Source organism: Sinohyriopsis cumingii, chromosome 6 (genome assembly GCF_028554795.1).
Source record: "Sinohyriopsis cumingii isolate HCF-2022 chromosome 6, ASM2855479v2, whole genome shotgun sequence".
Lineage (NCBI taxonomy): Eukaryota > Metazoa > Mollusca > Bivalvia > Unionida > Unionidae > Sinohyriopsis > Sinohyriopsis cumingii.
The window spans coordinates 154,707,896-154,734,928 of NC_142966.1; the positions used below are offsets into that span (position 1 = coordinate 154,707,896).

General features: G+C 34.3%; 1 protein-coding gene across 1 annotated transcript in view; it reads right to left on the minus strand.

Moving 5' to 3' along the window:
* Positions 1-525: 525 nt before the first annotated feature.
* The window catches only part of LOC149798313 (queuine tRNA-ribosyltransferase catalytic subunit 1-like), a 31,826-nt gene continuing 5,318 nt past the window's right edge, over positions 526-27,033 (minus strand). Inside the window, exons 4-9 of the mRNA XM_089963451.1 lie at positions 26,218-26,296; positions 23,852-23,967; positions 22,346-22,484; positions 21,690-21,765; positions 10,109-10,303; positions 526-7,134 (exon numbers count right to left, since the gene is read on the minus strand). Coding sequence (XP_089819577.1) covers positions 6,982-7,134; positions 10,109-10,303; positions 21,690-21,765; positions 22,346-22,484; positions 23,852-23,967; positions 26,218-26,296 — 758 coding nt within the window. The 3' untranslated portion in view covers positions 526-6,981. The remainder of the gene's footprint in view (positions 7,135-10,108; positions 10,304-21,689; positions 21,766-22,345; positions 22,485-23,851; positions 23,968-26,217; positions 26,297-27,033) is intronic.

Sequence of the window (27,033 nt, forward strand, 5' to 3'; positions counted from 1 at the left end):
ATTTCTGCTACAGATATTATTGCAGTAATAAATAATTTTCCCAGTAAACAAGATTATAAAACCCTCTATTTGACCTAGGTCATAATTAGCATTTTTTTAAAAAATATTACTTACTGGAAACTTCCATTCTAGAAGATTCTGTAACTAAAATTATAATAAAGAATGTGATAAACGTCAATTACAACAGTTCCATCTATGTGAGAATACCAATGTCATAGATTTAGATTAAGATAATAATCCTAATATTTATTCCACACTCTTATAAAAATATCAGCTATGTATTACTTAAAAATTTAAAAACAAGATCAGTGTCTTTAGTCATAAACGCAGTGAACTTGATTTTGGACAAGGACAAATAAAAATTACAATTATCCATACCAGATAATGAACTACAAAAACCTAATGAACAATGCAAATTAAATATACATAACAATGGGCTACCAGGAAAAGAACAAGGTAGCCCAGCACAAGCTTAGTATGCATAAAGAAGGCAAATGAAGTCAGTTGACTATGAAACTTCCAGACTATAGATTTTTTTTTTTATTATACATTTTTATGTGTCGTTAACAATTATTATCAGCTGTAAGGCACTGTTATAGAGAAGTATTACAATTCTATATATTATACTGTAGCCCACTGGGCTACCCGATGTCAGTACAAGGTATCCTATACCCAACTCTTGGCTTCAGGGCAGAAGATCTGTCAGATCCTTTATGTTCAGTTTTTAACAACAAACCTTCACACTTTAGTAATGTGTGATCTAAACACCAACCTCATGGCCAAGAAATAACTTTCTCAGATATCCTATCATAACAAAGACTTCACTCTCCAATAAGCTGATAAAAGGACAGAAAAGAGAGTGAAGTCTTTGTTGTGACAACTGGATAGTTATTAAGGGATCTCTATATAGCTATTATAAAATATGCATAAGTGGATATAGAAAAACAAACCCAACATTTATATGTAGGTTTGACTACAAGGTGAGCTAAAAACTATCACAAATAAAATATATTCAACAAACTAAAATAAACAACATATATCATAACGACAATTTTTAAAAATTACAGCACCAAAAATGATGCAATTTTTAAAAAATTAAAATTCTACAGCTGCTAAAATTATTTGTTAGTGGGTACAGTATTATCATCATACGTAAATGTCTCATAATCTAATTCAAACTTTTTGTTGTTGCTGTTTTGGGTTTGACACCATTTATCAGTGCAAGATAGGCTATAAATGGAGAGAGTATAACTGGTTGAGGATGAACCCCAAAAATTCCTGGTTTGAACTACAGACCTATGGGAAGCTACAGGCAAGCTTTTTCACATAACCACACTGGCCAAGGCTGACACTGGAACTCAAGTGGACAGAGGTGAGATTGGCTAAGCCCGAAACTGGAACCAATGCGGACAGATGTGAGATGGCAGTGATTGGTAAAGGTGAGCTCTTTTGAACACTCAGGCCACCTGGGATGCATAATTCAAACATGTCTAACCACAAATATTATTTGTAACATCCTACCAATCTTTATCAGCAACCAGTTCTCATCATGGATCTAAAAAATCATAGATTTTGCAATTTAAATTATGTATGCTTATTCCTAACGTTCAGTGGTTTTTCAATTAATTATGAAGAAAAATAATTAATATGACAATGTCAATGCATTTAATCAAGGGGCCCTGAGTGGGTGAGTGGTCTAACGCGCTCTCCGTTATGGATCATTGCCATCTCACCTCTGTCTGCGCTAGTTTGAGTCTCGGATTCAGCCAATGTGGGTATGTGAGAAAGCTTGCCAGTAGCTTCTCGTGGGTTGGTGGTTATTTCCAAGGTTTTCCCAGGTTCTTCCTCCACCATTAATACTGGCTGCCATGTATAGCCTATCGTGTACTGAAAAATGGTGTTAAACCCCACAACAACAAACATTTATTCAAAAGGTGAACTGAAATACAATGGATCCATCTAGAGTGCATGGTTGTGCTGGGGAAGCAAATGTTGTATTTAACTGTTTGCAAATGAGAGCAATAAGGTGAAACATTAAAAGATAGTTATTTAATTAAATGTAAATATCATGCATGGCTAAATAAATGGATAAATTTAAGAATTATATTGGCAATAAATTAGGAGTACAAATGCATTTATTCCATAGATAATGTCAACCGTAATGTTATTTTGAGATTAACCAGTCTAGTAAAATTTGAATAGCCATTGACACATGTTACGAAATCATTTCTAACTTAACAATGTATCTGTTATGACTATTAGTCTTAAAATAAATAACAAAAAGAAAGCAAAGCCAACAATTTAAGTAAAATCAACAAGCTATTCATTTCCCTACAATACAAAGTGAAAATTCAAGAGAAACAGCATTGTAAATTTAATTTGAAGCAATCTTAAATATGCTATCACAAATCTAAAAGTACGGAATGTTCCAAATGAATTCCAATAGCCTTGAATGTCTTGTTGCATCATAATGATGCAATCCAGTATGTCTTTGAATGTCTTGCTGCATCATAATGATGCAATCCAGAATGACTTTTAATGTCTTGCTGCATCATAATGATGCAATCCAGTATGTCTTTGAATGTCTTGCTGCATCATAATGATGCAATCCATTATGACTTTGAATGTCTTGTTGCATCATAATGATGCAATCCAGAATGACTTTGAATGTCTTGTTGCATCATAATGATGCAATCCAGTATGTCTTTGAATGTCTTGCTGCATCATAATGATGCAATCCAGAATGACTTTGAATGTCGTGCTGCATCATAATGATGCAATCCAGAATGACTTTGAATGTCTTGTTGCATCATAATGATGCAATCCATTATGTCTTTGAATGTCTTGTTGCATCATAATGATGCAATCCAGAATGACTTTGAATGTCATGCTGCAATATAATGATGCAATCCAGTATGTCTTTGAATGTCTTGCTGCATCATAATGATGCAATCCATTGTCTTTGAATGTCTTGCTGCATCATAATGATGCAATCCATTATGTCTTTGAATGTCTTGCTGCATCATAATGATGCAATCCATTATGTCTTTGAATGTTTTGTTGCATCATAATGATGCAATCCAGAATGACTTTGAATGTCGTGCTGCATCATAATGATGCAATCCAGTATGTCTTTGAATGTCGTGCTGCATCATAATGATGCAATCCAGTATGTCTTTGAATGTCTTGTTGCATCATAATGATGCAATCCAGTATGTCTTTGAATGTCTTGCTGCATCATAATGATGCAATCCAGTATGTCTTTGAATGTCGTGCTGCATCATAATGATGCAATCCAGAATGACTTTGAATGTCGTGCTGCATCATAATGATGCAATCCAGTATGTCTTTGAATGTCGTGCTGCATCATAATGATGCAATCCAGTATGTCTTTGAATGTCTTGTTGCATCATAATGATGCAATCCAGTATGTCTTTGAATGTCTTGTTGCATCATAATGATGCAATCCAGTATGTCTTTGAATGTCGTGCTGCATCATAATGATGCAATCCAGTATGTCTTTGAATGTCTTGTTGCATCATAATGATGCAATCCAGTATGTCTTTGAATGTCGTGCTGCATCATAATGATGCAATCCAGTATGTCTTTGAATGTCTTGTTGCATCATAATGATGCAATCCAGTATGTCTTTGAATGTCTTGTTGCATCATAACGATGCAATCCAGTATGTCTTTGAATGTCTTGTTGCATCATAATGATGCAATCCAGTATGTCTTTGAATGTCTTGTTGCATCATAATGATGCAATCCAGTATGTCTTTGAATGTTGTGCTGCATCATAATGATGCAATCCAGTATGTCTTTGAATGTCGTGCTGCATCATAATGATGCAATCCAGTGTGTCTTTGAATGAGTTCAAGCATATCCAAACTACTGTATTAATCCAAAAGTCAATTAGTGGTTTAGAAATTCAAGTGAATATTTTAATTAAACAATTCTTCTCAAATTACATCCGATTTCAACATTACAACTGTAAACTCTGATCACAAATGGATTTCCAAAGACTGATCTAAAACATGAATGAGTTATTGGTTTATCAAATCCCTATTTATGTACATTTTCATATTCTAACTGCAAATAAGAGTGGCCTTGAACATAAATGCAAGGTAAACTTTCCCTTTAAGAGTTACAACTTACAAACATGGAAAAAAGTGAAGCACACAATACAAATTAAACATACAATACAAATTAAACATACAATACAAATTAAACATAAAATACACATTAAACACACAATACAAATTAAGCACACAATACAAATTAAAAACACAATACAAATTAAACATACAATACAATGATTACACATCCCACTAAAATATAAAGTATAAATATGGAAACAGAATGTTTGATGTCATATATATATATACTGGTATTCTCTTTTTTTATTTAAATTATTTTATTTTTTTGTTAAACAGATATACACAGATATGCAGCTCATTTCAATGGAGTGTTATTTTCAGTTCTGTTGTCTTGCTTACCTCTGCCCTTTTTTGCTTTTGCAATATTTTGCAGTATCTTCTGCTTTATGTTTTAGTTTTAGTTCTTGATTTAATGAGTAATCTCCATCTAGTTCTTCATCTGTTTTATTTTTTGTTTTGAGCTGTGTTCATATAGTTTTGTACCTGATCACTGGCTTTGTTGTCATTTTCAAGGCTTGTATTGGTGATGGTGTTTTTTCTTTCTTCTCATCAATGTCTGTTCAGTCTATGTAGCCTGTAGTAGAATTGTATTTCAGATATGTTCACTTTTTTCACTTGGTTCTTCCACTATTTCTTGGTTTGTTTTCCTGTTGTGACTGTTAATCCTTTCTGTCATGCTTCTTCTGTCTTGAGCTGAATCACTCCATATCAATCCTTTCTGTCATGTTTCTTTTGTCTTTGGCTGAATCACTCCATGTCAAATCTTTTCTGTTGTGTTTTTTCTGTCTTGGACTGAATCACTCCATGTCAATTCTTTTCTGTCGTGTTTCTTCCATCTTGGGCAAAATCACTATATGTCAAATCTTTTCTGTCATGTTTCTTCTGTCTTGCGATGTTATGTTACATGCATGTCTGGCACTTCTTTTCTGATGGAAAGTGCAACCAGAGACATATAACTATATGACTTCTCTGAGGTATTTGGAAATTCTTCTCTCTCTCCAAAGGGTCTGTTAATTCTTTTTTGTTTTCAGGTGGGTCTGTTTCCCTCCTGTTTCTTTTGCGCTTCTTCTATGTTTCTGGCTATTTCTGGCCAGGGCTTTTTCTGTCAGTATTGGTGTTTCTTCTTTTTGTTCTTCTTTTTATCTGTGTATACACTGGACCCCTGAGTTTCTTGCTGCTGTGTTTTGTTTCCCTTCATGGGCATTGTAGTGGTCTTTTGAGATTTACAGGTTTAGGAGTCACGTTCCTCGAATCGGCCCATGTTGCATTTGTGTCATAAATACATTGTCTATGCCATGATTTCACTAAAAAGCCACATACACAGCAAAATGTTGTTCCCTTGGTATTTGCATTATTCTTGCTCCTGTCTGTATTCCTGGGTAGTGCATGTACATCTCCATTTTGTATTACCAGATTTTTATTTCAAATATTTATTTAAATTGCTCCCCTGTTGCTTCAATAGAAGTTTTAATCTGATTTCTGTTAGGTAGAAGTGGTTATTTCCCTTTGTATTCTTGGTAGATCTGTTAACTAAGGGTATTTTTAGCTGTATTTCTTTACTGCTTTGGCCAGTATTTGTTTATATGTCTAGTATATATTTTCCTTTTCATGTGTGGCTTAAGACCTGAACTTTTCCATGTCAATTCCTTTTGCACACATGAAAGAATTTAATATGTCCCAGCAAGTTGGTCTGTGTTCTACCTCTTGGGTTGAGAGGTCAGTAACCTGCATTCCCATGTAACTGCTGGCCAAGAGAATCTTGCCCTTCTCGGTACCCAAGGCAGATGTTTGGAAAAACTGTTGTAAAATGCATTTTTCTGTGAAATTTCTAGATAAAGAAGGTCCAAATAGTTGCTGTTATTAAGTTATAAATTAAGTTATAAATCCACGTTGTTGTGTCAATTAAATATTGTTCAAAATGTTAAATTATCTTGTATTCATTGTCTTTACTGTTCCATCCCTGTATTCATTTCTGAAATAGTCTGATGTGTTCACAATTCTTCCTTGCTCAGTCATCCATCTTAGAACCTTAGATGGTAGACTTCCATGTGGTCTGCTTTTATGTGCCACTGCAAAAAGTCAAGTCTGTGTGATCTTTCGCTGCTTAGATTTTGGCATTTTGTAAATGGAAGATAACTCATGCTTAGACAACTCAACAAACTTTAAACACATGTCACATCGACCCAGTTTTAGTAATACAACCTTAATCAAATAACATCTTTAATTCTGCCCAAATTACTTTTGATGTCTTTTGATGTGACATAATATACACTCTAATTCATTTCAACAACTTTAAGTACCAAAACAGAACACACCTTCCATTAAGAATTAAAGTAATTTTAACTGTTTAATAGTGACTGAGTTCTTTATTACCCCAACCATAATCAATTGATGTCTTCAATACTTTCTGAATTCTTATACACAGTATAATCCATCTCAATAAACTTTTAACATGGCAGATGACCAACACTGCAAATAGAATAAAAGGGATGGTAACTGTTTTATGCTGCCTGAAATCAGCAGCTAAATTGTCTTGCCTGCTTATGCCAGTTCACAGTAACATGATCACAGGCAGCATTACTGTAAATATAGTACACTAGAACCCAAGTATGAACAAAATGGAACAATTTAATTTTTCAATAATAATTTTGCATATGTGGGAGATTTCAGTGAGCAATATGAGGGATGGGAGACACCCGTCAACTTGGGAGAAACACCCACCTGCCTGGAATGTTCACAGGTATTACCTAAGCATGTGAATGGGCTGTCACCTGTTAATACATTAGTCTTATTCATCCTCACAGAAAAGACCCTATTTCCTTTCATTCTGTTAGTCTGACATTAACACTTTTAAGGGCTTCCACTGCCCATTCTGGGAAATCTCCCTCTGGACACATCTCTTCAAAAAAGTTCTGTATAAACTCAGGGAATCTGTTGTCCATTATGCTCTTTTGTATGGAAGTCATCAAATTCAACTGAAAAAAAGGTTATATATATATATATATATATATATATATATATATATATATATATATATATATATATATATATATATATATATTACTAGCAGGCACATCAATTTGCTTTCTGTACTTTTTTTCAATTTACATAGGCCCAAAAAATCATGATTTAATTTGTCGTGTATTCTGCTTCAATATTTGCTTGATTTGTTTCAGAACGATGCATCTTCTCTTTGATTTAACACGCTGTCATTAAAAACTGCATACCAGTATATACTGAGCCATAAGTCTACACATAATTATTGTAGGCAGCATGTTTGTCTGGACTTTGCAATTCTGTTACTATCTAACATTATTTTACACAACACTCGCTCACTATAACATTGTTACTGTTACAAGGTGAATATAGACTGATTTCATTATTCAGTTACTGGTATAACACTGATTGATTGATTGATTGATTGTTTGTTTTTTAACGGCGCATCAGCACTGGTATAACACTGTTACTGTTACAAGGTGAATATAGCCTGATTTCATTATTCAGTTACTGGTATAACATTGTTACTGTTACAAGGTGAATATAGCCTGATTTCATTATTCAGTTACTGGTATAACATTGTTACTGTTACAATGTGAATGTTGTCAGATTTCATTATTGAGTTACTGGTATAACATTGTTACTTTTACAAGGTGAATATAGTCTGATTTCATTATTGAGTTACTGGTATAACATTTTTACTGTTACAAGGTGAATATAGTCTGATTTCATTTTCGAGTTCTTGGTATAACATTGTTACTGTTACAATGTGAATGTTGTCGGATTTCATTATTCAGTTACTGGTATAACACTGTTATTGTTACAATGTGAATGTAGTCGGATTTCATTATTCACTTACTGGTATAACATTGTTACTGTTACAATGTGAATGTAGTCAGATTTCATTATTCAGTTACTGGTATAACATTGTTATTGTTACAATGTGAATGTAGTCAGATTTCATTATTCAGTTACTGGTATAACATTGTTATTGTTACAATGTGAATGAGTGATTTCATTATTCAGTTACTGGTATAACATTGTTACTGTTACAATGTGCATGCAGTCTGACTTCATTATTCAGTTACTGGTATAACATTGTTATTGTTACAAGGTGAATGTAGTCGGATTTCATTATTGAGTTACTGGTATAACATTGTTACTGTTACAATGTGAATTTAGTCTGATTTCATTATTCAGTTACTGTAGTAGAATTTTCTGTATAATGGACTTCATTATAAGGTGGTCTCACTCTGAAGCAGCATATTATATAACTCCCATGAACAACATTATAATAAGGGAATACTGTATACCAATCCATCCACTAAAAGGGCCTTCATATAAACTTCATTTACAAGGCAGGTATAGTCATCAATCCATTTCACTGTAGTGAATTTAAGTGTATCATGTACTTCATTTACAAGGCAGGTATAGTCATCAATCCATTTCACTGTAGTGAATTTAAGTGTATCATGTACTTCATTTACAAGGCAGGTATAGCCATCAATCCATTTCACTGTAGTGAATTTAAGTGTATCATGTACTTCATTTACAAGGCAGGTATAGCCATCAATCCATTTCACTGTAGTGAATTTAAGTGTATCATGTACTTCATTTACAAGGCAGGTATAGTCATCAATCCATTTCATTAATAGGTACATGTAGTAAATTTAAGTGTATCATCTACTTCATTATAAGGTAGTCTCACTATAAGGCAGCATATTCTATTTCTGCCATCAACAGCATTATAATGAGGGTGAGGGAGTACTGCACTGTGCATCAAACTGTTAACAGCACAGACTTAGATCTGCAATCACTTGATTTACAGGCAAATCACGGTTCACACTTTCTAATTTGATTTCAAATAAATTGTGCACATTCTGACCTGCAGGTGCATTATGGGACCTGTAGGTTTATAATTGCAAATAGGGTGGCTGTTACTGATAAAAAAGAATTATTGTTAAAACAGAAATATATCTGGTGGAAACCAGATATCTTCTAAGATATAACTGAGAAACCTAGGTTCAAGAGTTATATATATCGGGACATGTCCAACAAAACCAATATTTCAAAAAAATATTACCCGGTAGATGTCAAAATTATGGATTTTTTCAAGAGAAACTCATATTCATAACTAATAAAGAATTGTTTAGCTGAAACTCATACACAGTCAATGACCTCATATACTTAAGATGAGCACTGCCACAGGTGTGAAACTGCCTTAAGACCTCTATAAATGGTACAGTATGTAACATCCAAGTAACTACTTCCCTGCCGCAGCCAAGTCTGGATGTAAACTATTTGATTTCATATATAAAGAGGACCAATAACTAACAGTATAGTCATTATCTACAAGACCAAAGAAAGAATAAATGATATAAAACCTAGATTGATTCAAAATTATATTGGTTACTATGGATTTGTACTAACAACAGCAACAACAGGAAGTAGCAAGTTTATTTGAAACAGGGAACCAGTCCATCTACAACCTGATGATCAATGTCCAAGTACAATTCATGTAAGCCTAGATTAGCATCACAACAACTGGCTCAAGTACATCCTATTGATAGAAAGCTAAAGAAGATAAAAAATTTAATAAAATAAAAATGATTGTGTCGGGATATAAGAATTTTGGTTATTAAATAGCAATATAATGACTATAAGCTACATGAAAAACAAAATGTGAAGATAATTTGTAACTAACTTTCAGAGATAAGATATATATGGAGGGGAGAGAGTATATGTACAATAAACCAAACCTGCTCCAGATGAATGTCTGTCAAAAGTTAATAAATTTTCAAAACCTTTGGTACAGAGGTACATGCATACAGTATGCAAAGACAGACATGTATAAAACTATACTCCTTACTCCTCCCTAAGCAGGGAGAAAAAAAAAGAATCTGCATAAATCTGAATGGAACTCTTCAGAACTTTCTTTTTATTGATGCTTACCTGATAAGCTACATTATGTACAGTGACTAGTGATGATGCCACTGGCTCATTTGTGACAATGGTATGGAGGTAGGCTCGTGTGTAATCCCTGCATGTGCTGCAGTTGCAGTTCTCATCTATAGGTTGGAAGTCCTGGGCAAACATCTTATTTTTCAGATTAATCTGGCCACCAGGAACCAGTGCAGTACCAAATCTCTAGAAGTACAAAATTAAATCATTAAAAGACAAACATAGTAAAAGGATCAGACAGATTTTGACTTGATATAGTATTTCTCCTATAAGAAGCCTGGGGGCCTGCCCTGAACAAAATTTTCTCCCATTACAAGCCTGGGGGCTTGCCCAGAACAAAGTTGTCTCCCATTACAAGCCTGGGGGCTTGCCATGAACAAAGTTTTCTCCCATTACAAGCCTAGGGGCTTGCCATGAACAAAGTTTTCTCCCATTACAAGCCTAGGGGCTAGCCCTGAACAAAGTCTTCTCCCATTACAAGCCTAGGGGCTTGCCCTGAACAAAGTTTTCTCCCATTACAAGCCTGGGGGCTAGCCCTGAACAAAGTTTTCTCCCATTACAAGCCTGGGAGCTTGCCACGAACAAAGTTTTCTCCCATTACAAGCCTGGGGGCTTGCCACGAACAAAGTTTTCTCCCATTACAAACCTTGGGGCTAGCCCTGAACAAAGTTTTCTCCCATTACAAGCGTGGGGGCTTGCCCTGTACAACTTTCACAAAGTGGGAGAGCATGGACGTATCATTGGTACAAGCTTAACTTAATGAAAAGTCACGATGGTTTGGTAAAGCCAAGAAAGAGCTTATTATGAGAGAATTACCACATTTGGTTTTCCGGAAAACTGATAAGCTGAAACAGAATAAATCGTTGTATCTGGGTACAATCCGATTGGCCCATATGATCTGAAAGCTTAAGGGAAGTGGTTACTATATAATCAGTAATTAATTGTACCAGTGTAACAAAAGTCTGTGGCAAAGGTTTCTATACAATCAATTTTTAAGAGTACCCGTCTAACAAAAGTCTGGACAATTGGCAACTGTACCAGTCTAACAAAAGTCTGGAGAAATGGCATTTGTATGATCCATTTCTAACTGTACCTGTCTAACAAAAGGTTACCAACAATCTCGCAATATTTATTCATATTTAAATTTCATGAATTAAAGTTATTTCTGCATATCTGTGACCTAAATGTATGTTAAACTCTCTGTGTGTGTATCATATATGCTAGTTTCTAAATGACTTTAATTTTTCTGAATTGGTTTCCTTACTAAAGTCACAAATATTTTATTCAAGTTTAAACTGTATTACTGTACATGTGCTTACAGTATTTTGGTAAAGACCAAACTGCTCAATTTCACATACACAACATTTTTGTAAATGGTTCTCATTTAAATCTCTAACAATTGTATGAAAATTACATTCAATACAGCTCACAACATTTTTCATATCTCAAACCATTATGGGGGGGGGCAGATAATTCCCCCCATGTTCACTCCATGCTGATGCACAGGAGTGGAGGGGAAGCATGTATCAACTTAAGTCTGACTCTGCAGGTATGTGTTGTGCACCTTCACTAGATAGGGCCTGGGAAACACAATGCATCAAGATCACCCATGCAAAGGCTGAGACATCAAAATCTGATACCAAATCATGAATCCTCTTTATATTGAATGTATGAGCCAATGAAAAATCATTTGAGAATGAACCTGCATCATCAATACAGCATTAACTTGATTAATCAATGTATGAACAACACTGACAAGTTGCAGGTGTATACAACTATAACAGTACAACTATGAAAAGAAACAAAATGAAACAAAGAAAAGCAAAAATCAGAGTGCATTTACAACAGGTTTGTTTGCCACCTTTCCTATTTGCAGCTTTCAGCATCTATCTGCAGCAAAAAATATCCCATTCTTAGAAAGAAAACAAAATCTAGAGATATACACAATTACATTCCAAGTGACAACCACTGCTATTTATACCAAATGAGAAGACAGAAAACTTGCTGAATTATAAAATATTTGTGCTCAAAGGTGAACAACAGCTTAGTCCTTGAGCAATAGTGGCAACACATACTGTAAATAATAGCTCATGTTCATGGGGTTGCATTATGTCAACAGTAGCACATGTACATGTGGTTGTGTATGTCAACAATAGCACATGTTCATGTGGTTCTGCATGTCAACAATAGCACTTGTTCATGTCATTGTGTATGTTAACAACAGCACATGTTCATGTGGTTGTGTATGTGAACAATAACACATGTTCACGTGGTTGTGTCTGTGAACAACAGTACATGTTCATGTGGTTGTGTATGTCAACAATAACACACATTCATGTTGTTCTGTATGTGAACAATAGCACATGTTCATGTGGTTGTGTCTGTGAACAACAGTACATGTTCATGTGGTTGTGTATGTCAACAATAACACACATTCATGTTGTTCTGTATGTGAACAATAGCACATGTTCATGTGGTTGTGTGTGTGAACAATAGCACATGTGCACGTGGTTTTGTCAACAACAGCACATGTTCATTAGTTCTGTTTCAACAATAGCACATGTTCATGTGGTTGTATATGTCAACAATAACACACATTCATGTGGTTGTGTATGTCAATAACACACATTCATGTGGTTCTTTATATCAACAATAGCACATGTTCATCTGGTTCTTTATGTCAACAATAGCACATGTTCATGTGGTTGTGTATGTAACAACAGCACATGTTCATGTGGTTGTGTATGCGAACAATAATACACGTTCATGTGGTTGTGTATATGAACAACAGCACATGTTCACGAGGTTTCATGTCAACAACAGCACTTGTTCATGAGGTTGCACATCAACAATAGCACTTGTTCATGTGGTTGTGTATGTCAACAATAGCACATGTTCATGTGGTTGTGTATGTCAACAATAGCCCATGTTCATGTGGTTGTGTATGTCAACAATAGCACTTGTTCATGTGGTTGTGTATGTCAACAATAGCACTTGTTCATGTGGTTGTGTATGTCAACAATAGCCCATGTTCATGTGGTTGTGTATGTCAACAATATCACTTGTTCATGTGGTTGTGTATGTCAACAATAGCACTTGTTCATGTGGTTGTGTATGTCAACAATAGCCCATGTTCATGTGGTTGTGTATGTCAACAATAGCCCATGTTCATGTGGTTGTGTATGTCAACAATAGCACTTGTTCATGTGGTTGTGTATGTCAACAATACCCCATGTTCATGTGGTTGTGTATGTCAACAATAGCACTTGTCCATGAGGTTGTGTATGTCAACAACAGCACATGTTCATGTGGTTGCATAATATACAACCTTGAACAAGCTCAGATTCTTTTGGAACAGGACCTACTAGATACTTAAGAAGGAACAGGTATCAGTAGATGTTCTAGAATTGGAGTGCACAACAAACAACCTGTGGGCTGCATGCAACCTGCTATCACATTTTGAGTAGACTGTAGCTCCTGTCTTCATTTAATGCATGTGTATTTATGCTTTTTTTTTAAAAGACAGAACTTTCGCAGTGCTGCCTGCTTAGTTCATATCAAGATAATTTCTGGCCCATGTAAACATTTGAGTTGTGTACTACTGTTCTACAAAAATGAAGTCTTAGGTAGCCATTGTTAAGAATGTTATAAAATGCTGGCAACTGATGGAATTCAGATTGCAAATGGCATCATTCATATTGTATGAAACCAACTGAATTGAAGCATAATTGTATCAACTGCTCCAGACCTACAATTAACAGCTGATGTTTAATAACTGTCTACAATAAAACATAATTAAATTTATTGATGAAATACATATTTAAGTGGGAAATCATCATTATTCAGATCTCTATCTAATGATTACACTGCAATCTGAGACGTTCAAAGATTTTTATCAATTTTTTTTCTCACAAAGATGAAAAAGAAACTCTTGCACTATTGATTATAATGTGCCCACTTGCATTTCTGTGTTTTGGTTTAAAATTATATGATTGCATTGGACTGAGACAGACCTCTCTAAAATATCTCCATCTTTGTAGTGTTTATAAAATTTCCAGTTTATTTATTGGCAGGAAATATTTTAGTAATTTAAGCTACTGTACTGTGGGTCACTCTCAACATTAAAATTTTAATTTGCTCCTCCTTCTAATGCACGAAATATGTGTGTTCAATCAGGTGCATCTATGAAACTATAACTCCTTTACTTGATATGCAGGGTCATTTTTATTAGCTTTATCCACTTTTATTGACATTATGCACAACTGTTTAGTTGCTTGCCTTTGACAATCCTGCACACAGGCCGCCTTTTCATTATCTTTTAAACTAGCTGGCTGAAACTGAAAAGTAGAAAATTAAATGATCTTTGAAATAACAGAGAAATAGATGCATTTGCTGGAAAGGTGGAGGTAATTTTGCCAATGGCCTCTTATATATTTATAATGGCACTAATCTTGGAACATGGCTAGGGAAATGTAACAAAGTTTCCTAATGTTTTGACTGAAAGCAAGGTCTTCCTCAGGGGAGAAAAAAAAACATACACAGATATACATGCACAAAGAGTGACATGCAGAGAACTATCCGGAACAATGAAATGCCCAAACTAAAGAAAAAGAACCAAAAAAAGAAGATATAACTACATGTCTAGAAATGGACCTATTAATAATGACAAACAGGTACTGTTGCAAACTAGTAAATTACTTAACCTTTTTTTGTAGTACTCCATGTCTCCATTTATTTGCAAAGCTATATTTTTGTATAGATTTTGTGTAATTGCTCAGTTTCAGTTTTTGAATTTTCCTTTTAATTGGCAGTTTATAACCATTAAACACATACATACTTTTTCAGTCATTGCTATTTAAAGTAGTGAACATTCACTTTTCATTTTATCCAAGTGTCCTCAGTGGAGTTTTCAGTCAGAACTTTTTTCTCTCTCTCTCTCTTAGATCTGCAATCAATACATTAATTACCTAAAATTCTTGTTATACTTTTTCACTGCTTTTTTGTCATTCTCCTTTCAAGTATTCCTAAGACAAGCAAGTACAGTATGCATGCCAACCTCTGGCGAGGAAAAAGTGTAATCCAAGTGGACAAAAAGAGTAATCTGAGCAGAAAAAGAGTAATCCACATATAACATGTACAAAATTATTTTTTTTACCCCTTCTGGTCTTTTAACATCAATTACTGCTTCAAATTTTCATATGTTGCACTTTGAGATTTAAAAAGAAACAGTCTCTCATACTGCATTTCAAAACATTTTGTACCAACTGAGATTATGAATGTTTTGCAAGCCAGTAGAGATCCAAGTGCTGGGTTACAGAGCCTGGATCTGAATTCAGTTTTATTTTTGTTAACATTACTAAACAATCTCTCACAGTCAGCATTAGAATGGTAAAGAACCAATATTCCTTTCATAACCTGACAAGGAAGAGGAAATATATATCCTCCAGTTACTGGATCTTTTAGTTGGAAAATAAGGTGCCATTGCACATCAACCCTGTCTGCATGAAGTACACTGTCAGGTAGAAAGCCAACTTGATACTTAAGTTAAGAGGTTCTTCTAATTTATCAGCAGCCTTTCCTGCAGCAAGGTGCACCATATGACAGGGACAATCTGATATGTACACTGATGGAGAAATTTTTCATAATATAGAATGCAACTCCTTTCAGAGTTCCAGTCGTCACTGATGCATTATCAGCTGAAAATCCCACACAATTCTGACAACTTGTGTTTATTCAAAGCATTATCAAGCAAATAAAAAATGTTTTCTCCAGTGGAATCTACTGTTAATTCTGGTAATGAAAGATGAGCATTCTGACTCTGCCCTTTTCGTTGTCCAAGTCTCTTACACAGACTGTGTAAAACTTTTTGTCATCATAATCACTGCTACTGTCTGTTGCAATACTAAACAGCCCATTTTTCATGGCTTCATCAATTTTAAGCAAATCATCTTCTGCTACTAAACACCTAACAATATTAGATGATTTTGTTCTTGCAGATGCATATTTTCTGCAATTCTGGAATCAGGAAACACCCGTTTGAACAAAGGACCAATGTAGTCTTCTACTGCAAGGGGTAGACCGTGTTCTATTAAGAACTCGGCAAATAACGCCTCTGCATTTATTAGTTCTGCTTTAAAAAAGAAGTTACAAGTTACCTTCATATTAGTTTGTAAAATGAGCTAATTCAAGGTTTCTTTGTTTTACCATCATGACCAATATTAAAATCCTTTCCACACAGCCTGCAGTGGGCGTGAGGCTGCCCTAGAATGGAACGCTGTATTGTGTAATTCATGTATTCATCTTTGAATCGGTTTTTCGTATTGTTCTAATCCATCTGTGAAATTATTTGAAAAACATTTTTGCTCTAACACACATCTACTAGAATAATTCTGACTTGACTTTTAGCTCCAAATACATACTGACTGGTTATGTATCAGATATGAATTAGAACAAAGAATCTGCAAGCAAAGATTAAAAATTAGAAAAACAGGCAGTTCTCTCCTAAGCCATACAGCTGCTATAAATAGAAACCAAGGTCAAAAGTTTGAAAGTAAAACCAATATGTTTCTTGGAAATAGGGCAGCTAATATAAACAGAACATAATACTGGTAGGAAAGTGCACGCAAGGCTACAGACAAGTGTATTCTTATGTCGTAGTTACAGAGCAGCCGTCTTTTCTACAATACGGTCTGAAAGATTAATGGGATGTTAATAAAAATAAGAAAACAAATTATTAATTTTTTTGGGAGAGGGACATTCTGGAAACGCATAATCCGAAAACATTTACGTGTAATTTAGTGAAAAAAAGCATAATGGTTACCCTAAAAGCGTAATGCTTGGCATGTATGAAGTACAGGTTTTGTCAGCTTTTACACATTTTTGAACTAGTTTTTAAATAAATTATAGCAATTTATAAAAATTACAAAATACATTTACAAATAAGAATTTATAATTATAAAAAAGTGCCTGTGGAACTCGTACGCTTCAGGTAACAGCATACTGTAGTATCATCAATTTTTGTGGTTTTCGTTGTTGCCCCAAACCACGAATTTAAATCCTCAACGAAAAATGAGCTACGTAGGATGAGGACCCCCCCCCCATTTTCTTAGTGTTTCATTCCTAGAGATAAATACAGCCACTAGTATTTGATAAATCATGGTCAATACTGTAATCTGGTAATTAAATATTAGCTTCTACAAGTGTTTGCTTTATTTTTTACTTTAACCTTTTGAAACAAGACTTTTAAATCACTTAAATTGTTTCAATGCACATGTTCGATAAGGTATCCTATAGCTGTAATTTTACACTCATTGCCTTAAATTGACATGTGAGGTAAGTAAGGATAGAGAGAAAACAGAGAAAAAGCATAAATTATTCAAACAATAGTGATAATGAAAATGAAAGAAAAAATACAAAATAACAGTATATGAAAATTAAATTTAATACTTATTCAAATCAATCCTTCATTCGAGTACAACTGTTGTTGAAACATTTAAATCCTTCTAAAATCACATTTCATTTTATCCATGCATTTTTAATCCAAATGAACAACAATCCTGTAAAATACTATAACTATTTCTTGAAACACGAATTTTAATGAAACACTATGTATATATACTAATTACAGCAGAGTATTAAAGCTCATACATCACAGATTTTTGGACAAAGCCACTGTATCAACATCGTGTCAATCAAGTCTCATGGTACTCACAAATTCTTCTCAAGTAAATAATCCCCAAATTGCTGAATTAAACAAGTCCAGCTTTCTCAAAACCTCTGATAATTAGGCCCGATCTTTCACCCACTGCTGCATGAGCTGCAATTATCCATTCAGCATGAACAGGATTGATTAATGATGTTGCAAGGTTTACTAATACTGTGCACCAATCGTCATGAGTAACATCTTCTTCCATAATGGCATCCATGACCTATTTAGCATACCTCTCGTGGAAGTGACTTTAATTCTTCTTTGTACTCTTTATTTACTGTCAAGTCTAGTGGTTGAAGTCAGTATGTACAAGAGGCAGGCCCAAACATTAGCTGCCTGGTAAGCAAGCACCTGTGCCATGTTTGTAGCTTCTGATAGGTTAGGAAGTCCAGGAACCGAGGGGGGAGGGGTCTAAGATGAATTTTACTACTATTAAGCCACTGTGTTAGTGCCAGGATCATCAGAAAGTACCGATTGTGCAACTTGATGGACAGTGGGTTAAGTAAGAGATCATTCATATGTACTTTAATAACCGATAGGCCTAGTGTTGTTGGCTGCGTCGGCTTCCTTTGATGTTGAGCACTCAAATGAAAACATGGTGAAAGTAATTAATCTTAACAGGTATTTGTGCTCACAGAGATGGAAGCATTGTTTTAGTGTTGTTGGCTGCATTAACTTTGACTATGTTATTCACTGGATCGAAACACGGTTTAAGTATTGAACTTGCCAGGTCTTTGATTTGTGCTCATACAGGTAGTAGTATTGCTTTAACCATTGAAGTGACCGCCATTTGCATCGGCAAAGTTTTATTCTTTTGCATTCTTTATTTTGGGTATTTGTAGAGGTTAAACCATGAAATTAAATACCTACTTATATGCAAACTTTGACAGGCAAAACCACGAATTTAAGAACCCATGAACATGAATGATATTACAGTATGTACAGGAAAATGTAAAATACTTGATATCAGTCTAATTCATGCATGGTTTTGAATGTTTCCATATATATTAACTGGAAAAACTCAAACATCAATCACTTGAATATTTGGTCTCAGTCAAATACATGCTTAATTCTGTCTTCAATTCTTCAACATTTTCATATATATTACTTCAAGAACTCAAATAATGACCACTTGAATACCATGCAACGCTCAAAAACTCTCACAAATCAGATCAGTACCGACCATAAATACCATTTCAAACAATAATGTTGGGTAGAATTCCATTCAGCAAGCTGAATCTTATCTCTGCTACCATCCAAATTAGACATGGCTGATAAATATCATTACATAATCTTGTATAGAGATGGCCCTTTATTGATAAAATAAACAATCTCAATATTCCTTAAATTTTAAAACCAAAGCTAAGTTTATGACTGACTGAAATTTTAAAGAGTGAGAAGTACTCTTTGCCATTATACAACTGTACAAAAAAAGGTACTGCAATTTCCATTCTCTTTCACTGTCACATACAAACATGTTTTAACCACAGAAAAATCATATACATTAAGTTTTCCTCCTTTTGGGGAATATCTTTCACAACATAGAAACTTTAAACTTATGATAAAATGCAATAAAAAGGAAATGATTTAGTTATTATACTTGATATATTTTGTAATATTGACAGTATTTGTCTTTACTTAGGTCAGCATACTGATTTTCAACAGCTAGCCACGTCATTTTCTGTTCTCTCCACAGCAATACAGTGATGTGGCTTCATAGTGAATAAGGCAAATGTCCTAATTCAAACACAAAAGCTCTGCAGGTTTGCAAGATGGTAACACGGATATGCTTTTCTTTAATCATTTGCTCTCACCAACCCCACCATCATGCATGGAGAAGAAAAAAAAAATGTCACGTGAGCAATACTGTAACCATATGACTTATAAAATTTGGTGATAATTGTTTGAAATTTGAAGTCTGTGAATGAATCAGGGGAGACAATCACCGTATGGTCTTAAAGAAAAGGTGGCATATAATGTGGGGGGGCAATAATATATAGATATGATGCTATATATATGCATATGCAGAAATAATCTTAAAACAGCAAAATTAAAAGAAAGGAATTAATAAAATTATAAAGAAAGCCAATTATACAAGTCAAATATTGTTTTTTCTGTGTTCATCATAGTGTGAACTATCTGCTTTTAAATCCCACAACTCACATACTTCTGTCAAAATCAATATATTCAATTTTCATAAGCAAAGAAAATCACAATTTTTTTTATTTCATTTTGAAGGCACGCAGCATGCATGCTTTCTCTTTAAGTTTTTACACTTTGCACGTGACTCTATTCATAGAAGTTGGCATACAGTAATTCTCCATATACTTTTTACAGAAATAAATGTAACACAGACTGGTCACATGTTTACATTCTGACCAATGGAAATCGCTTTTACATTTACCAACTAATGCAATTGCAATTATAATATGAATAATCACATATCTTTTGAAGATAGTAAAACATCTTGCAAAAGCACTGTTTATACATTTGTACTACATATTTAAATGGACATGTGCTTAGAAATAATGTTGATGAAGCTGGATCCTACATTTTTGCATTCTGTTATTTACTACTCGCATGACAAACAAAAAATTGTGACAAATTTGAGGTTTTTAAAAATTAAAGAATATTTTGATGAAATTCTTAAGTTTGAAGTCAAGATTTTACATGGAAATCAGGATAATTAAACAAGTATATGTTTTACTCAAGTTTCAATTTATCTCCATTTTTATCTGTAAGATTTAGATAAAATATCATTGTGACACAGAAAATCCTGCGTAAAATGTTCAAAATGACGAATTATTACAATGACCATGCTTTCGTCTGATTTTGCAATTATTATATTTTTTTAGGGGATGGTAGCATGACACAAATTGGCTAAAGATGAATCTATATTCATTGAAGAAGAAATATTTTAGCACTGTTCATCTCTATTCTATGGCACTGATCACTTCAGCTTTTACAATTTCAATACATTCTATTCTTGCTGAACATTTTGTCATTAATGCATCAAGAATACAACACTTATGTCAGAATTCTGTATTTCAGAATGATGATAAAGTTAAAGTCTTGCAAGATACACTATACATGGCAGCCAGTATAATTGGTGGAGAAAGAACCAAGAAAAAACTGCAGTAAGAACCACTGACCCACAGGAAGCTACTAGCATATTTTTTCACATACCCACACTGGCCAAGCCAAGACTCTAACCCACGTGGACCGAGGTGAAATGGCAGTAATCAGTAAAAGCAAGTGTGTTAGACCATTCAGAAACTCGGGCCTCTATGGTGCAGACTGTATCACAAGACAAAGCAGTCTCAATTTCCAACAGTAAATATGTTATGTGCATATTACCCTATGACATTATACCACATACAAGTGTTCGGTTAGAGGTGCACAAATGTTCTTGTGGGTTTAACTCCAGTTTTCAGCACACAACAGACTATATATGGTGATCATTATAGTGACTGAAAAAACCAGGAGAATCCCTGTAAGAAGCCCTAACCCATATGAAACACTGGCAAGCTTTCTCACATACACACAATGGCTGAGTGATAGAGTCACACCCATATGGACAGAAGTAAGACGGCATTGATCAGTAAAGGCCAGCACTTTTAGACCACTTGGCCACCCGAAGCTCTGGTGCACAAATATAGTCAAAACATTGGTCTCTTCAGCTGTTTTATTTTTCATAAAATTATTTTACTTTACCACCTGATGTATAGTGTCTTAATTTGTGTTTATTCTTCAAAAACATAAATTATATTATGTCCTCTGATCAATTTGATATGAAATCAGAACTCTTGTAATAATTCTATAATTTAAACTCTGAATGAAACTGCTATTGTCAGACATACTTACAGCTGTTCTGGTAGGAAAGACACAGTCGAACATATCACAACCAAGTGCAACACAAACTACCAGATCCAGGGCAAACCTATAATGATAAAAATACACAATTACTTTCAGAACACAAACTACCAGATACAGATCAAACCTATAACGATAATAATACAAATTCACTCTGGAATGCAGACTACCAGATACAGATCAAACCTATAATGATAATAATACAAATTCCCTTTGGAATACAAACTATCAGATCCAGGTCAAACCTATAATGATAATAATACAAATTCCCTCTGGAACGCAGACTACCAGATACAGATCAAACCTATAATGATAATAATACAAATTCCCTCTGGAATACAAACTACCAGATCCAGGTCAAACCTATAATGATAATAATACAAATTCCCTTTGAAACACAAACTACCAGATCCAGGTCAAACCTATAATGATAATAATACAAAAAAAATTGTGACATTTTAATTCCTGTTGTATTAAATTGTTCCCATTTAAATCATATCAACAGGATATCTAGATTAATGAAAGCTGTTTGCACCAGATAAAACTGTATTTGTGTATGATGTACTACTTTTTCTCTCTGCTTGAAACAAAACACATCTAGTTTTCTTTATATCAAATTATAAATATATACAATTTTTGTTACCTACCCGACTCCCATCAAGTATCGAGGCTTATCCTTAGGCAGGATGTCAGTGGACAGTGATACCATTCTCCAGAAATGAGACTTCTCCTCTCCACCACTTAGGCCACCTATAGCATACCCATCCACATCTCGCTTAATCAGTTCTGGAATGTAAAAAAGTTAAGCAAAGCATGAACAACTATGCCATACAAATGTGCAAAGCATGAACAACTATGCATTAAAAATATTCAAAGCATGAACAACTATGCTATACAAACGTGCAATACATAAACAACTATGGCATAGCCTCATTTGACAAGCTAAAAGAAGTTAGTAAAATTCTCTGCTACAAATCTGCATCAAGTTTCAACATTTTTAAAAAATCCTACTTTGTAAAGAAATGTCAAAATAATGCTGTCCTTCCCATGTCAAGTCCCCACTGGAGCCTTTAACAAAGTCCTGCCAGAAAAAGCTCAATCACTATTAGCATGTCCTCAGATGGAAACTTTCAGAATCATTCTGCTGCTGAAATCTTCCAGAAGGGTAAATTTGACAGTTGCACAATAACTGTAATCGTACATAGGTCTGCTGTCCCCACAGGTTGAAAAATTCAAGTTACTGACAGTGACTGAAGCGAAATTGAGTTGCTGTTGTTTTATACACTTCATTCATAAATGAAAACATTCATAGGCATATCAGCTGATCAGTATGCAACTCAGTTCATGCTTTAGGATGAAGAATATATTGAAAAAGGTTAAAATGTTGAGTATTTTATTTTATTTTTCAATTATGCATAGTGATTTTATCATCTTATCTGGAAACGATAGGTATGTAACATAAATACAGTGTGACCCCTCTATAGTGCGCTTTGTTATAACACAAATTCGGATATAAATATCATTATTCTAGTAAATATACTGCTAGGGTTCATAGGGTTCATACAGAATTCTGAATGATAAATTCAAAGACTTCTCTCAAGCTTTCAAAGACCCCAAACATAGATTTCCAAGACCTATTTTTGCTAACATTTTGTATACAAGTTAAGTTATGAGAAAACAACAAATGCAAAATACTACAATATTGTTTAATGATGAAATTCAAACCATAATTAATCAAAAGAAAGAAACCAGGAAGACTTGACTACATTCGAATCTAACAACCTTAGACAATTTTATTTGTGATTATGGAAAGAAATTAAAATGTTTGGGTTTATTTAAATTTTTGAAGACTTTTAAAGACCTCAGGACAATCTGCTCGATTTTCCCAAACATTCAAGGCCTTGAAAAGACTGCCTCATTTTTCCCAAACTGTCAAAGACTTTCAAAGACCTTAAGAGCCCTGTCATATCTTGTCGTCTGCTTAAGATAATCTGGATCACAACTTGACGCTTCACATCTTGCAATGATCCAGATGTTCTGATGCTGACAATCAAAATCACCTTATTACCATATTAATGTATATTTATCAACCTCATCAAAAGTCAATAATTGTATATAATGGTTGAAGGATCATCTAAAAATGTTTGTCTTGCCTTCAGCACACTTTTTCCTGAGGTCAGGATCCAGTCCACCCTGTACAATTGGAAATAAACACTGCTTTTCTGGATGTTTGTTAGCTGGAAGACATCTGTCGATCCAACGAATGGTTCTGTGGTAAAGAAATATGAAATAGTACTGTATACTCGACTGTGAGTTCAGTCATCTCAATCTGCAAAAAATGCACAGACCCGGATCTGCTGTCAAATAATATGCCAGCACATCACAGACTAGGCAGTTTGTTAAAAGTATTCAATAGAAGAAAACAAACACTGACAATGATTGGCTGGCACAATATGTGGTGGTAGATCAAAGTATATGTTGTTTGCAGTTGGACACAATTTAAAAGCAAGTATATCATCGACCTGCAAATGCAACAAATGCATTAAGGATAAAAAAACATTGTGAAACATGATACAGTAGTTCCCTTCATATAATGCCATCCCATGTGCAGTATGATGCTGACCTTATAAAAAGGGTGGTCTCTTGTGCGTGGTACAAAACGGTTTAAATGTACTATTTTGGTATCAAAAGGGTGGTCTCTCTTGAGGGGATTCTCAGGAGGGTTTGTTTGGATTCATTCTGTGCTTACTGCACGACAAGTAGGTTATCAAAGGCAATCCAACTAAAGTGCCATGCCCTGGGACACATCACAGTAGCTTGTCTAGTCTGGTCTGAAATTTCATGTGATGGGTGAGTGATGATTACTCATGATGTTATGCTAGTGAGTGATGTGTAAATTCAAGTGCCTTAGAACAATCAGCTTCCAAGGATCTGATAAGGTTTAAAATTGCATAATCAATGCAATAACAAGAAGCTCACCCTGTTAAATAACTTACTTGTTGATCGCTTCACTAAGCAGATTTATGTAGTCATGTAAAGTAGTAAGTAGACTAGTTAATGAGATGAAAGTTTATGTCATAATTATGCATCAATCATGCTCAATATTAAACCTATGATATAAGCCAACATTTCAAGTTGGATTAAAATATGGCTTCCAGTGTGGTAACAAAGACAAGGTACAAAATCAACTCATTAATATATAACCATCTCATTCTTTATTGAACCAGTACAAGATCTTGATGACATAAATATATATTCCAAATCTGATCAAAATTGGATCCAAAATATGGTTTTCAATGTGCTAAGAATCTCATCCAGTCAGATCATCTTACTAATATCTTTGGATCTCACTCATCTGAGATTTGGATGATACAGACATATATTCCAAGTCTGATCAAAATTGGATCCCAAATATGGTTTTCAATGTGATAAGAATCTCATCCAGTCAGAATCATGATCATCTTACTAATATCTGTGGATCTCACTCATCTGAGATTCGGATAGTATAGACATATATTCCAAGTCTGATCAAAACTTGATGCAAAATATGGTTTTCAATGTGGTAAGAATCTCATCCAGTCAGATCATCTTACTAATATCTTTTGATCTAATATCACTCATCTGAGATTCGGATGGTATAGAAATGCATTCCAAGTCTGATAAAAACTGGATAAACAATCTGGCCTCTGGAGTCATGTTAATGTTGGCCAGTCAGATGCAAAAATTATCTCATTATTAGGAGTGGATCATGCTCAAACCCATCTAAAATCTTGATGATAAAAGCTTTATCAGAATCAGATGAGAAATCTGGCTTCTGTAGGTGCAACAAACTCAGAAAATCAGATGCAACATCAACTGATTAATACGTGTGGATCTTGCCATTTAAAAAGGAAGTTTTTGCGATTTTGACGAGATAAGCATATATTCCAAGTATGAAGAAAATCAGATTGGAAATGCAGCCTCCAGAATGGCAACAAGCTCTGCTGATCAGATGCAAGATTATCTCATTATTATGTGTGGATTTTTTTTAACTATTGAATTCCTCTAAGATCTTGTAGACATAAACCCAAATAACAAGTCTGACAAAAACTGGATCAGAAATATGGTCTCCAATGTGGTAACAAGTTCAGCCACTGAAATGGAAGATCAACAAATATACATCGATTTTGCTCATTACTGAACACATATGAGATCTTAATGAAAAAAGCACATATTTTACGTTTAATAAAAATTTCACCAGAAATAGGGCCTCCAGAGTAGTAACAAGGATAGACAATCAGGTACAAGATCACTTCATTAATATACATGGATCTTGCTCAATGCTGAACTTGTCCAAGATTGTCTTGATATAAACACATTTTTCAAGTTTTATTGAAATCAGTCACAAATATGGACTCCAAAATGGTAACAAGCAACTGTTGATGGATAGACGTAAGATGTCAAACATATAACAGGCATTTGGCCATATGATAATCTCCCTAAGCCTTATGGCTAAGTGAGCTAAAAATAAAGTTAATACCTGTGCATGGCTTCTTCCACCCGTGTTCCCGTAGTGGAACTGTGAACCACATCATCTAGCTGCATCATAATATCTGCACCTGAAGCAGGAAATGTGAATCAATTTACTTAAATGATGTATAACAAATGCATCATAGAATCAAATCTGCCATCACAATATGCACTGGTACATCAAGGTCATGTATAAGACACAACCATCACAAACCTAAATCTGTCCATGCTGGTAGATCAAGGTCATGTACAACACACAAGTTATAAAATCAAAATTTATGAGGAACAGTATTATGAACTAAATCCAAAATAATCCTAAATCTTCTATCACAAGTCCAAAAGAAAAGAGTGTTCCAAATGAATTCCAGGTCCTGAATGTGCTGATGTACCAATATCTCTGAATGAAACAAAGTGTCAATAGTCTTGAATGTTGCACTTTGTCCAGAATGTTTTTGAATGAATTCACTATAATCAGACAATGTTACTTTAGTCCAGTCCATCATATGAACACTTTGTAAATCCAATAAATAATTTCAATAAATGGCTCACCTCAAACTAAATCTAAACACAAGCATTAAATACATCTGTTGACTGATATAAAATGAACAATAATATGAATTAAGAATCAGAATAACTGTTCAGAATCATTTCTGTCTTTATAAACATCTCCAAAACTCTATTATGACTCGAAGTCACAATTCATCCTTACACAACCTATTTCACAATTCATCCCTATGTGATATGTTTCACAATTGATCCTCACATGATATACGTTGCAATATTCATTCATCCAATCAGGCAATTATTCTACATTATTCTTTTTTCT